At 36.2% G+C, this 13,018-nt stretch overlaps 1 protein-coding gene across 6 annotated transcripts in view; it reads left to right on the forward strand.

Moving 5' to 3' along the window:
- Positions 1-13,018, forward strand: part of Bcas3 (BCAS3 microtubule associated cell migration factor) — a 526,670-nt gene that overhangs the window by 121,747 nt on the left and 391,905 nt on the right. For all 6 annotated transcript variants that reach the window (XM_042692171.1, XM_042692205.1, XM_042692180.1 and 3 more), the window contains exon 13: positions 5,795-5,888. In XM_042692171.1, the coding sequence (XP_042548105.1) occupies positions 5,795-5,888 (94 nt within the window). The remainder of the gene's footprint in view (positions 1-5,794; positions 5,889-13,018) is intronic.

Raw genomic sequence — 13,018 nt, forward strand, 5'->3', positions numbered from 1 at the left:
ACGTACACACGTGTGTGCGCAAACGCCAGTGTGCCAGCCATGGGGCTTGAACTTAGGGCCTGGGTGTTGTCCCTGAACTTTGTGCTCCAGACTCCCTCTACCACTAGAGCCACAGCCTCACTTCTGGCTCCATTGGTAGTTAGTCTCACAGACTTTTTCTGCCTGGTCTCCCTTCAAACTTGAATCCTCAGATTTTAGCCTCCTGAGTAGCTAGTATTATAGACTTTAGCCACTGGTTCTCAGCAGTAGTATGTCTGTCTGTCTGTATTTATTCAGTTGTGGGGCTTGAACTCAGGTCCTGGGGTTGTCCCTGAGCCTCTTTGTGCTCCTCTCTAACGTTCTTTTTTTTTGGGGAGGTGGGGAGGGGGTTTGGTTGTGGGGCCTGAACTCTGGGCCTGGGCACTGTCCCTCAGCTCTTCAGCTCAAGGCCAGCGCTCTACCACTTGAGCCACAGCACCACTTCTGGCTTTTTTCTTTTTGCTTATGTGGTGCTGGGGAATCGAACCCAGGGCCTCATACATGCAAGGCAAGCACTCTTCCACTGAGCCACCTTCCCAGCCCTCAACTCAAGCGTTCTGTCACTTGAGCCACAGTGGCACTTATGGTTTTCAGGTAGTTCATTGGAGGTAAGCGTCTCGCAGGGACTTTTTTTTTTCCATTTTTAAATTTTATTTTATTGTAAAGATGTTGTACAAAGGGCTTACAGTTACATGAGTAAGGCAATGTGTACATGCTTTTTAGATGATCCATAATTAACTTTATAAGTATAGTTTTTTTTTATATTCAGTAGTTTCCTTCTCAGAAAATAAAGGCTTTTCTTATTTTTTTTAATGTTTTTTTTTTTTTTTTTTATTGTAAAGCTACTATACAGAGGGTTACAGTCACATGAGTGAGGTTATGAGTACACTTCCTATTGAGCTTTGTTACCCCCTCCATTGTTTTCCCCCTACCAATCTTTCCCTCCCTACCTTCCCCGAGGTTCTTTTTTTTTTTTTTTTAAATTGTGATTACGTGATTACATAATTTACCAAATTTCACAATATTGTGGAATAATGATGCTCATTTAAAGTCACAAGTTCATTCTTACTTTCCTGGAGTAAATTGTCTATCACGGTCTATAACATATAATGGTGTGCACATATACACCATACATGTGATCAGCAGCATGGGGATATTTAGTAGTGGTTTGACCAGATGAGTGGGAGTTCTTTGTTTCTTAAGTCCTGTTAATTTTGTCGTATCACCTAACATTTTGGATTTAGCATCCACTTATCAGGGAGACCATGTACCGTTTGTCTCTTTGCTCTTGGCTTACCTCGCTCAACATGATTCTTTCTAGCTCCATCCATTTCCCTGCAAATGCCATTATTTTGTCATTTCTAATGGCTGCATTATATTCCATTTTGTATAGATACCACAATTTTTGGATCCATTCATCTGTGGTGGGGCATCTGGGTTGTTTCCATATCCTAGCTATTGTGAACAGTGCTGCAATAAACATGGAGGTGCACATGTCCTTGTATATTGGTTTCTCATAGGGACTTTTCTGACCAGGCTGACTTTGAACTGCGATATTCAGATCTCAGCCTACTGAATAGCTAGGATTATAGGCATCAGCCATTGGTGCTGGGCAGCAGTTAGTTTTTAAATGTAGGTTCAGAAACACTTTGAAGGGGTAATTATAAACATAGGAAGTATTTTGTCCTTCTTCATCTTATTGATAAGATAGTTCTGGCAAGAAGTCCCCATTTCTCCCTTCCCTGTGCACTCAAACTTTATTTTCTTTTGTATCATAGTTTTCCCTTTCCAAACATATTTCTGAAATGTGTGTTTTTGTCTTAATAGTTTATAATCATTTTTATAACTGACTTCATCTCAAATCAATTTCTAGAATAGGATAGTAGAAGGTTTATGAAATGTATTTTCACATAAAATTCATATCTGTTTTCAGACAAAATGCCTAAAAAGTATGTGAGTCTTTAAAGTATTAACCTTTAATATTGCATGTTCTTTTAAGAGAGGCTGTTCCCACTATATATGGGCCCACATCTTGATGAAATATTACATTTGGCAGCTATTCATATGTTGTTTCCTGTAGTAAGATCAAATGGCACTTAAAGCAAAAGTGGAGTTTGCCACAATTAAAACAAAAAATCTTTGAAATTCTGGGTTATTAAATATGGATGATATATTTTATTTAAAATGTAAGTAACAATACAATTTTCTTCCTCTTCCATCATAACTTTGTGGTTAACCAAATACATTATAGGCTTGAATTGTTTTTGTTTAATGAAGTGCTAGCAAATTTTCAGTGGACTATAATGCCTTTTTCTCTCTGTATATGTGCGTGTGTGTGTGTTACCTGATGCAGATACACACATACAGATGTTCTCTTTTAAAAGTGCAATTAAATATATAAACCTTTGTTATTTTTAGTGTTATAAAATTTTTCCATTTTGCTTTACGAATGTTAATTCATCTACAAGGCCACCCACATTTATTAGGTAATAACAGCTCTCCTCAACATTGTCTAGGACCATAAATGTGTTGAAGATCTAACATTTGTTGACAGATTTGTGGTCAAATGAAAGTAGAAAATGTCATTTGAATATTTTTTTAATTAAATTGAGGTGCAACTTGTATACTTATAGTAAATATAGGGACCTGAAAATTCAACATTCGGGATTATGTTATATTATGTTACATTATGCCTTAATTTTTCTCTTCACAATTTTCATTTCCTTTTTATGAATTAAAAACTGAAGGAGGGCTGGGAAGGTAACTCAGTGGTAGAGTGCTTGCCTTGCCTGCATGAGGCCCTGGGTTCCATTCCTCAGCAACACATAAGCAGAAAAAGCCAGAAGTGGTGCTGTGGCTCAAGTGGTAGATCACTAGCCTTGAGCTGAAGAGCTGAGGGCTGTCCCAGGCCCAGAGTTCAGGCCTCAAGACTAGCAAAAAACAAAACAACCCCCCCGCCCAAAAAAAAAAAAAAAAAACCAAAAACTAAAGGAATTCAATTTTTGGGCTAAAATACTTTAAGTGGTATAGTACCCACCTAGCAAACTCAAGATTCCAAGTGAAAACCCTAGCATATAAAAAAAAAAAAAAAAAAGCCCAGGGCTGGGAAGGTGGCTCAGTGGTAGAGTGCTTGCCTTGCATGCAGGAGGCCCTGGGTTCGATTCCTCAGCACCACATAAGCAAAAACAAAAAAGCGGGAAGTGGTGCTGTGGCTCAAGTGGTAGAGCGCTAGTCTTGAGCTGAAGAGCTGAGGGACAGTGCCCAGGCCCAGAGTTCAGGCCCAACGACCAGACCCCCCCCCCCCCCCCCAAAAAAAAAAAAAAAAAAAAGCCCAAACAAAAAATAAAATTCCTAAAATAATGGCAGAAAAATAATGAAATCTTGGTCTGAGATGTGGCTCAGTGGTGATAGCACAGGTAGCCTAGGTTTGATACCCAACATCAGGAAATAGTGGGAAAGGGGCTGGGAAGGTGGCTCAGTGGTAGATGGCTTGCCTTGAACGCATGAGGCTCTGGGTTCAGTTCCTCAGCACCACATAAGCAAAAAGAAAAAAAGCCAGAAGTGGCGCTGTGGCTCAAGTGGTAGAGCGCTAGCCTTGAGCTGAAGAGCTGAGGGACAGTGCCCAGGCCCAGAGTTCTGGCCCTACGAGTAGAACCCCCCCCCCCCCCCCAAAAAAAAAAAATAATGGGAAAGGGAAGTTAGGGAAGGAGGAAGAAAAGGAGGAAAGAAAGAAGCCAGTTTATTGAGTTTGTAATTCCCAATTGCTACTCAGGGGTCTGACACACGTGGATTCCTTGAGCTCAAGGAAGCATAATATGACCAAGAATCTGTGGAAACAAAGGAATGTTTGCTCTCTTTTATAGACACAGATTATAGGTGTGAAGTTGCGACACATTTGTATATTTGTGATATATAGAAAGGTAACATTTGAAATTCTATGTTAAAAGGCAAATTTTTCAAATACTCAACATGAAGAATCTTTTCTTGATGCCTGTTATCTTAGCTATGTGGGAAATATGGGTTCTAAGATCATATTCTGAAGCTGGCCTAGAGAGAAAGACCATATCTGAAAAATGAAGCAAAAACAGCTAGGTTAGGCTCTTGCCTAACAAGTGGTGGTCATGAGTTCAGAATTCCAGTATTTCCCCTGCAAAAATAAGTGACAAAAAACAATTGAAGTTCTGTTTTTTTCTGGGACCCATAATATCGCACCTATGCCATGATTTGAAGTGGATTTCTTTCAGTATATCTAAAAGAATTGTCCTATCAAAGCCAAAAAATTTAAGCATTGCAAATACTTTTTGTCTTTTTTTCTGAATCTGTTTTTGTTGTTATTTTTTTGTTTTTTGTTTGGGCATCTTTTCTGCAGTAAATCATTCAATTGGACTGCAGGCAAAGATTATATTAAAGGCTATAGTAGTCATAGTAAATTTATCAGGTTTACCCTATTCCATTTGTGTTTAATCATAGCTGAAATATTTTCATTTTTCATATGTATCTCAGAAGCTACAGATAACATTACACTATCTTTGCTATTTAAATCCACTAGACTGCTATAAAGGTATTTTCATGTTAATTGTGGATTGTGCTTCTATGTTACATCTGGTTTGCCCAATCTTTGAGTTGCTGTATTGGTTGCTTTGATTTTATGGTGATGGGATCATTGTGTGGTAACTGCATTAAAGAGGAATGGATTTAATTGACTTTGTGTCCATTTTCATCTGTTACTTTCATGTTTTATTTAAAAGCATTTCTTGACTAAGTTAAGTGCTTTGATTTGCCTTTTACACATTTATGCAATTGAATGTAGCAATGTGGCAAAATCTGTGATAGAAATAAAATACCCCAGAATGATACCAAAATCCAGAGCTTTATCTTGACATGTGAACAAATGTTATTTTAATGATTCCTGAAGTGTTTTGTTCTTATGATGAAGGCTCATCTGCCTTGTACCAATTAAATGCTTTCTGTTGTTTAATATTGTCAAGTTGTTAATAAAAGAGGCTCATTCTGCTTAGATAAGTGTTGAGCATGTTTTAACCAATATGATGATGCAATAGAGGCCTTCTCTAAGTATCTGGATATTTCAATTTATGGGTCTTATAAATAGAAGAAACAAAGAAACTATGTAATATTTTGAGGTTTTGCTATAAACTGAAACATTCTTTTTATCTGGTGCCTTCTGACTTTATTCCTGTCATCAAATTGAAGTACTCAATGCTAATTGATATAAATAGGGTGTAGGGTTACTATATATGAAAGAAATAGGACTTTTTTGTGTTTTGTGTTTGGTGCTGGTAGTGACCTTCAACTCAGGCCAGGGTACTCTTCCTTAGCTTTTTCACTTAAGTTGGTACTCTACCACTTGAACCACATCTAGCTTTTCGTGGTTAATTAGAGATAAGAGTCTCATAGACTTTCCTGCCTGGGCTGGCTACAAATCATTATTTTCTGATCCCAGATCTCTTGAGTAGCTAAGATTATAGGTGTAAGTCAGCAACAGATGCCTGTGTAGAAATGTGAATTTTGGGGGGTGGGGTGGGATAGGGTGATTGTGGGGCTTGAACTCAAGACCTAGGTGCTGTCCCTGAGCTCTTTTGCTCATGGCTAGTGGCTCTATCACTTTGAGCACAACCCTACTTCCAGTTAGTACAGTTATAATAACCTTCCAATATGGTCAAAACATGTTTTAGGTTGAGAAGAATTGAGCAGTAGCTGGTGTAGTTTTCATGCTATTGGTGAGAAAATACTAACCTCCTTTTTTCCTTTACTTAAGGTGCTTGTGAGCGAAGACTCTGACAGCAATGGCATTGTGGCCCACTTCCCTGCCCATGAGAAGCCAGTGTGCTGTATGGCTTTTAATACAAGTGGTAAGTTCTTTTGACATTTATCTCATGCATTTTCCAATCAAGTATTTTGGAAATTGAGAACATCTAATGTGGAATGTGACTCATCTTCATTATTAGTATTTTTATAAGAAATGTTAAGCTATTTCTAATGGGCCAGACCTGTAATCTCAGCATTTGGGCTTGCTGAGGCAGAAGGATCTTGGGTTGAAGGCCAGCAGGACTACATATTAAACCTCTGCTAACAAAAACAACCCCTGCTCCCAAAAAAGTAATGCTAATGATGCTCATTGATTAATGAATCAATTTACAAATCAATTTTGATATATCTAAAACAGTTTTACTGTCAGTAAAATGATTATTGAACAGAAGCAGCAGGTAAACTGTGCTGTTTAGGTGCATTAATTTTTGTATTATAATAATGCCAACTATTCATATTCCAACCGAGAATATTAATACTTGTGATTTTGTTTGCAAGCTAACATTTTATTAGCTTATTTACTTACTTTGGTGATGCGCTGTTGTTCTGCTTGTATTTAAGGCCTTTGATGAGACCTATTATGGCAATACAAAACGATTCAAACATAAAAAGTAACTAAAAAAAAGCAATGAATGCAGGATTCATCCACATACCATAATTTTAATTTACCAGGTGTGTGTGTGTGTGTGTGTGTGTGTGTGTGTGCACATGTGAGTGGAAAAGCATGTTTTCCTGAAACATTTGAATCCTACTAGATATACATGTCTAACCTTTATTCCAGTCTAATTAACTAAATATTTCCTTAAAATAGGGAATTTTTTCTACATAACTAATTTATATTTTCAATTAGAAAAGTCCCACTTGATATAAATTTCAATATCATTCATAACTTAATATTTTCCAAAATCAGTTTTAAAAAGTGTTCTGTAACTGTGTCTAACCAAGGTCTAGAGTCTGCCTAATAAGAGAGAACTCCTGAGCTGAAACCCCTAAGCCACCTAAGAAACCCAATCAAAGCAACAACAGTAACCGGAGGTTTATTTCAGGCTTACCCTTTACCCTGTGTATTTCTTTTAAAATTCTTTCTCTTTCTTTTTTCTGCTTCCATTTCCCAAGTTCTGGAATTAGGAGTGTGTAGCATAACACCTCACAGACTTACTAGTGTTTTGGGTTTTTTTTTTTGTTTGTTTTTGCTTTAAGCTGCACTAATATATCTGTGTTTACCATATTATCTTACTAAGAGACAAATCATATGAGATATCATATGAAGATGTGTCCTTGTTTGTGAAATGATCTGTGATCACATGGTTAATATAGTGATCAGCAATTGTATATATGTTAGTGTTTTCTTGTGAAGATGGGTGAGTGTTCTAGGGAGTGTTATTTTGACAGCAGGTTTGAAATGTACAAATATAAACTTATGTTACAGAAGATTGTAGGCTGATGGCTTTTAAAAATTTGTCATGATTCCTGTAGTTTTTGTTGTTGTTGTTTTGTGCCAGTCCTGGGGGTTGAACTCAGGGCCAGGGCATTGTCTCTGAGCTTCTATGCTCAAAACTAACATTCTACTACGAGAGCTACAGCTCTTTATATAGCTTTTTTTTGGTAGTTGATTGGAGATAAAAATCTCCAATCACTCCTCCTGAGTGACTAGGATTACAGGAGTGAACCACTGGTACCAGCTTTGCTTTTTAAGTACTAATATTCTGTTAAAATGTCCTTAATCAAGAGATAGTAATTCTTCTGTGTGTATCTGTGTGTGTGTGTGTGTGTGTGTGTGTGTGTGTGTGTGTGTGTGTGTGTGTGTGTGTGTGTGTGTGTGTGTGTATTTTTTTTTTTTTTTTTTTTTGGTCTGTCTGGATCTTGAACTCTGGGCCTGGGAGCTATCCCTCTGCTCTTCAGCTCAAGGCTAGCATTCTACCACTTGTGCCATACCAACACTTCTGGCCTTTTCTGTTTTTGAGGAATAGAACCCAGGGCCTCATGCATGCAAGGCAAGCACTCTACCACTGAGCCACCTTCTGGCCTCCTTCTGTATATTGTTGTGGAAAGGATAAATAATTAATTCTTTATTTTTCATTAGTTATCAATTTTCTTAGTAAAACTTTCAGTTTTGTACAATTTTAAAAATTACATGTCTTTAAATGAAATACAGAACTGTTCTTTTTTTTCAGAGATATCTAGCCTTTATAAATTTATAGCCTTTTCAGATTTTATCAATTTGATTTATGTACTAAGGAGTATGTTGTTTTTATATTATTTTTTAGAAATGAACATCTTTTTAGAATTGATTATAAAAAGTCTCATCTATTTTACTTTCCTTTCATCTTTGTAAGTCAGTAATGATAATGAGAACATTCAGAATAATCTCCATTTTGGTCTTTGTAATTTTTTTATGGAGATATTTTTGTAGTGATTGGTGACCATGGGGATTGATTTAATTAGTAAAGACAAATATGTATTTTCTGAATTTTGTTGTTATGAAGAGAATTGAAGAAACACTCTGAAAGTATCATCTTTGCAGTCTCCCATTTAGGGTAAGCAATGTGACCCAATTAAATTCCATTCATCATGTCAGACTTCCTCTACGTTAGTGTATATTTCATTTAACCCCCATTGGAATACCTCTAGTATTCCAAGTTAGAATTTTTCCTGATAGGACTTCATTTTATATAGAAAACATATAATGTAAAGATCATGGTTTCTCTGTCATTGCCAACTATCAGTTTTTATAAAAATGACTTCATTTTTAATGGTCATTTTATCATTTGTTTGATCTTTTTTGTTTGAACTTACAAGATAAGACAAAAATAGCAACATTTATACATAATATTTCTGTGTCCAGAAAGCACTAGGTTTATAAAAGTATGGTATAATTTGTTTCCTGATAATGAAGTATTTTTTTCCTTTGTGAATCTTTAGTTTCCGTAGGGATTAGATGTCATTTATCTTTATGTCATTTCTTAGATGTCATTTACCAATATTCTGCATGGTGCCTCACTGTAGTAAGAAACTTATCAAAACTTACTGAATGGATTGTTTTAAATCTGTTCCTAGCCATCCATGGCACTGTGGTAAGGTATGGTTTTTCCCACAACGAAAATAAAAGTGTTAGGTCAATTTAATTCATATGTTTCCTTATTCTGTCCTCATTTTTCTGTCCATTTCTTATTGATGTTTCCTAGAGTTATTTTAGAATTTACTTACTTTACTGTATTGGGACATGTATTCATACCTATTATTTAGCAACAAATCTACCTCTGCTCCCCCATTTTGTGGAGTGGTACTGCGGTTTGTCAGATCTCCAAGCTTGCTGTGAAGGCCCAAACCAGTTGAACTACACCTTTATCTCATGTCATTTTCCAAGTCCTCTCTTACAGAGATTAAATAGTGTAAGGGTTAAGTAGTATTAGACTAGTTTTTACTAGTTTGCAAACTTGTTCATTTAGAATCCCCAAAAAAACATACTTTTAAGCAGATAATTGTGTTTCTCTTTTTCAAGCTCATCTACCTCAAGTCATCACACTTATATACTAAAATAATTTTATCTAATGGAGAGGCATATTTTTTAAAGAACGGGTTAAAAAAATATCCTGGACAACAAAATTCAAGGAAAAAGGTAGACCCATTGTAACCTGCTGGGAAATGTTAAAAAAAATCATGTAAAATAAACTTGATGGAATAATATTGGAACCTTAGTTAAGGAGAAATTGTAGATTGGTTTACTTTGTATTGTGCATTTCTGTCTTCTGTGAGACCTATTCAGAAAGGAAATCAAGTGTCTCATTAAATAGAGTTGTGAAATTTCTAGGTCAGCAGCTGCATTCTGTTTGTTTTTTAATTTCTCATTCCCACACTTGTTTATTAGCTGTGATTCTGAGTCCAGAATGAAAACAAATATTTTAATGGTAGTATTTATGATTTGTTTACAAGCGCCAGATTGGTCTCCTTGCTACGTCTTGGTAAATTCATTATGGGTGGTATATATCAGTTGTTTTCAATTATTTAGGTACAAAATGAACAATAATTTTGAGAACTTTTGTATTGAGACTATTTTTTGGAGCAGTTTTTGGTTTACAACAAAACTGAGTAACAAGTACAGAGTTCCCATTGCACAATTCCCCTAGGAATGCACAATTTTCCTTACCACTGCCATTAAACAGTGGATGAACATGTTCCACATATCATTACCACTCATTGCCCACAGTTTCAATTTGGTCCACTCACAGTGTTAAACACTGTACATTGTTTTCACAAAATGCAGTACATATTTGCTATTGTAATATATTACTTTATAGTCATAGTCCTAAATAATTTTCGTCAAATTTGAAACTTTAAAGCCCTTCTTAAAAAATTTTTTTAACAAGTTAATTATGTATGCAGTACTACTTCATCATAATTACTACTCTAACATTTTCTTTCCTTCTCTCTCTCTCAAACTAGTCTGGTTTAATTTTCACATATAGAAATCAGTATTTTATTTGTATTTCCCTGCCTTCCTATTTGCCTGCCCCCTTTCCACAAGTGCTTTCATTCTAGACAAGAATATTTCATTTTTAATAAATTTTTTATTGTGAAAATAGTATACAGAGTGGTTCTATCAAGCATTGTTACCTCCTTTGTTTTTCCCCTATTAGATAAAACTATTTCTACTTCCTAATTCTCTTTTTTAGTTTTTCAAAGTGTCTGTTTTTTAAAAGGATTTCATTTTGGTGTTTCTATGACATACTTTAGTCAGATTATTTGTACATATACACATTCATGCATACATACATATATATATATACATACATACATTGTAGCATGCAGTCTTCCCATCCCTCCTTCCTTTTCTTTTTTGCCAGTCCTGGGGCTTGAACTTAGGACCTAGTTGCTGTCCCTGAGCATTTTTGCTCAAATTTAGTGCTCTTCAGCTTGAGACATAGCTCTTTTTCTGGCCTTTTGGTTGTTAACTGGAATGAAGAATCTCATGGACTTTCCCACCTGGGCTGGCTTCAAACCATGATCCTTACATCTAAGCCTCCTGAGAAGCTAGGATTGCAGATGTAAACCACCAGGGCCTGGCTGACTTGATGTCTTTAATTCAGTAAATAATTGGTCTGCTTCTCAGAGGTGTTACTTATGCCTGCTTAAGGGCTGAGAGCTATGAAGTGTGACCTATCTACATTTTAAATTGTTACCTTCTCCTTGGGAGGGAAATTTCCATCCTTTAATAAGAGGAAAATGAATGTTGAGTCTCTAGTAAAGCAGTTTAAACATGTACCTTGTGATGCTTGACTGCATCTTTAGCAGAATTGACATTCGTCTAGTTACTTAAATGCTTTATTTTGAAAGGTGATAGTAATTTGAGCTTAATATGTAAAGATATTTAAATTGGAATTAAAAAAATAAATGCAGATCTCATTGATCATAGCAAGACATCAGAAAAATACTTTTCCTTGATTTCTTTCTAACATCTGAAATGTCTTTCAAATTTACACAATAATTGATTTGAGATTCATTTGTTTGACAGCTTCTGGTCTATCACTGCTAATCACCAATACTGTAAAGCAAAACGGTTGAAAAACATATTGCTTTTTTCTTTTTTTTTAATGGGTCCGGTCGTGGGCCTGAACTCTGGGCCTGGGCACTGTCCCTCAGCTCTTCAGCTCAAGGCTAGTGCTCTACCACTTGAGCCACAGCGCCATTTTTGGCTTTTTTTTTTTCTTTTTGCTTATGTGGTGCTGAGGAATCGAACCCAGGGTCTCATGCATGCAAGTCAAGCGCTCTACCACTGAGCCACTTTCCCAACCCCTGCTTTTTATTTTTCTTGATTCCATTATAGGTTGGTATACTTTGTAGTCTCACCTGTGTGTATTTTACTCATTTCATGGATTCCTCTCTTTGTTCTTGTTCACTGTTGCACTGTAACTGTGTGAAAACTTGAGCTAGATATAGTAAGTATAGTGTCTATGGTTCACATACAATAATGTGCTAGTTTCTTTATTTCCTTTTTTTTTTCCTGGTTGGTTGTGGGGCTTGACCTCTGTACCTCGTCACTGTTCCTGAGATTTTTTGCTTAAGGTTAGTGCTGTGTCACTTTAGCTACAGCACCATTTCTTGTTTTCTGATTCTTAATTGTAAATAAGATACTTATGAACTTTTCTGCCTGGGCTGGTTTCATACAACTATAATCAGATCCCAGCTTTCTGAGTAGGTGTTAGCCACTGGTGCTGGGGCTGTCTTAATTTCTTTTAAAGCAAAAGAAGTATGTTTCACTTTAATGGAATGAAGTAATAAACTATAATGCATTTGTGAAATAATTTTTCTTGAGAGAGAGCATACAAAGGGCAAAACTATGTAGGAGCTGTGTAAGTCCTAATTCAACTCTGGGTCCTAGATTTCCACCAATAAGTCAGCAATCCTGCCTCTGTCTCCCCTCCCCCCTGGCATTCCCATTTACTGGAACAAATGTACCAATGAGTATAGAATGAATCAATGAAAGAAAGATATGAAAAACATACAAACATACATTGTAATGTTGTATAGAAATGTGAAGCCAATATCTGTATCTGTAACTATAGCTATCTAGAATAGAGATAACAAAATACATAAATTTGTATGAATTCATTTTTGATATTTTTCTTCTATGTGGGTCCAATCCTGGGGCTTGAAATCAGGGCCTAGGCACTGTCCCTAAGCTTTTACTTTTGCTCAAGACTTACACTTCACCAATGGAGCCACAGCTCCACATCTTGCTTATTTTGGCACTTAATTGGAGATAGCCAGAATTTACCAGCCTGATCTGGCTTTGAGCCACATTCCTCAGATCTCAGCCTCCTGAGTAGCTAGGATTACAGGCATGAACCTGTAATGAAGAAAGATATATGTAATTAAGCACACCCATGCAGAAAACAAGTTTTATTTAAACTTTTTGCTAGCAGTTGAGCCTTATTAATTAACATACACTTGAATACTTGTCCCTTTGCCTTGGATATGTAATATCTGTCTTACCTCTACCTTGGGGCTTGTTTTCTTTACCATACATTAAGTATTTTCAGCATTACTCTCAAAATAGTCCAAAAAACATATGTTTCAAAGGAAATTTATCATATAGGTTGGAACCTATTTGGTATAAGTAGGGGGGAACCTAGGTTGGTATCAGTAGAGGAGCTGAGGCAGAAATGGAAGAGCA

This window comes from Dipodomys spectabilis, unplaced genomic scaffold (genome assembly GCF_019054845.1).
Source record: "Dipodomys spectabilis isolate Male_0828 unplaced genomic scaffold, ASM1905484v1 ptg000004l, whole genome shotgun sequence".
NCBI lineage: Eukaryota > Metazoa > Chordata > Mammalia > Rodentia > Heteromyidae > Dipodomys > Dipodomys spectabilis.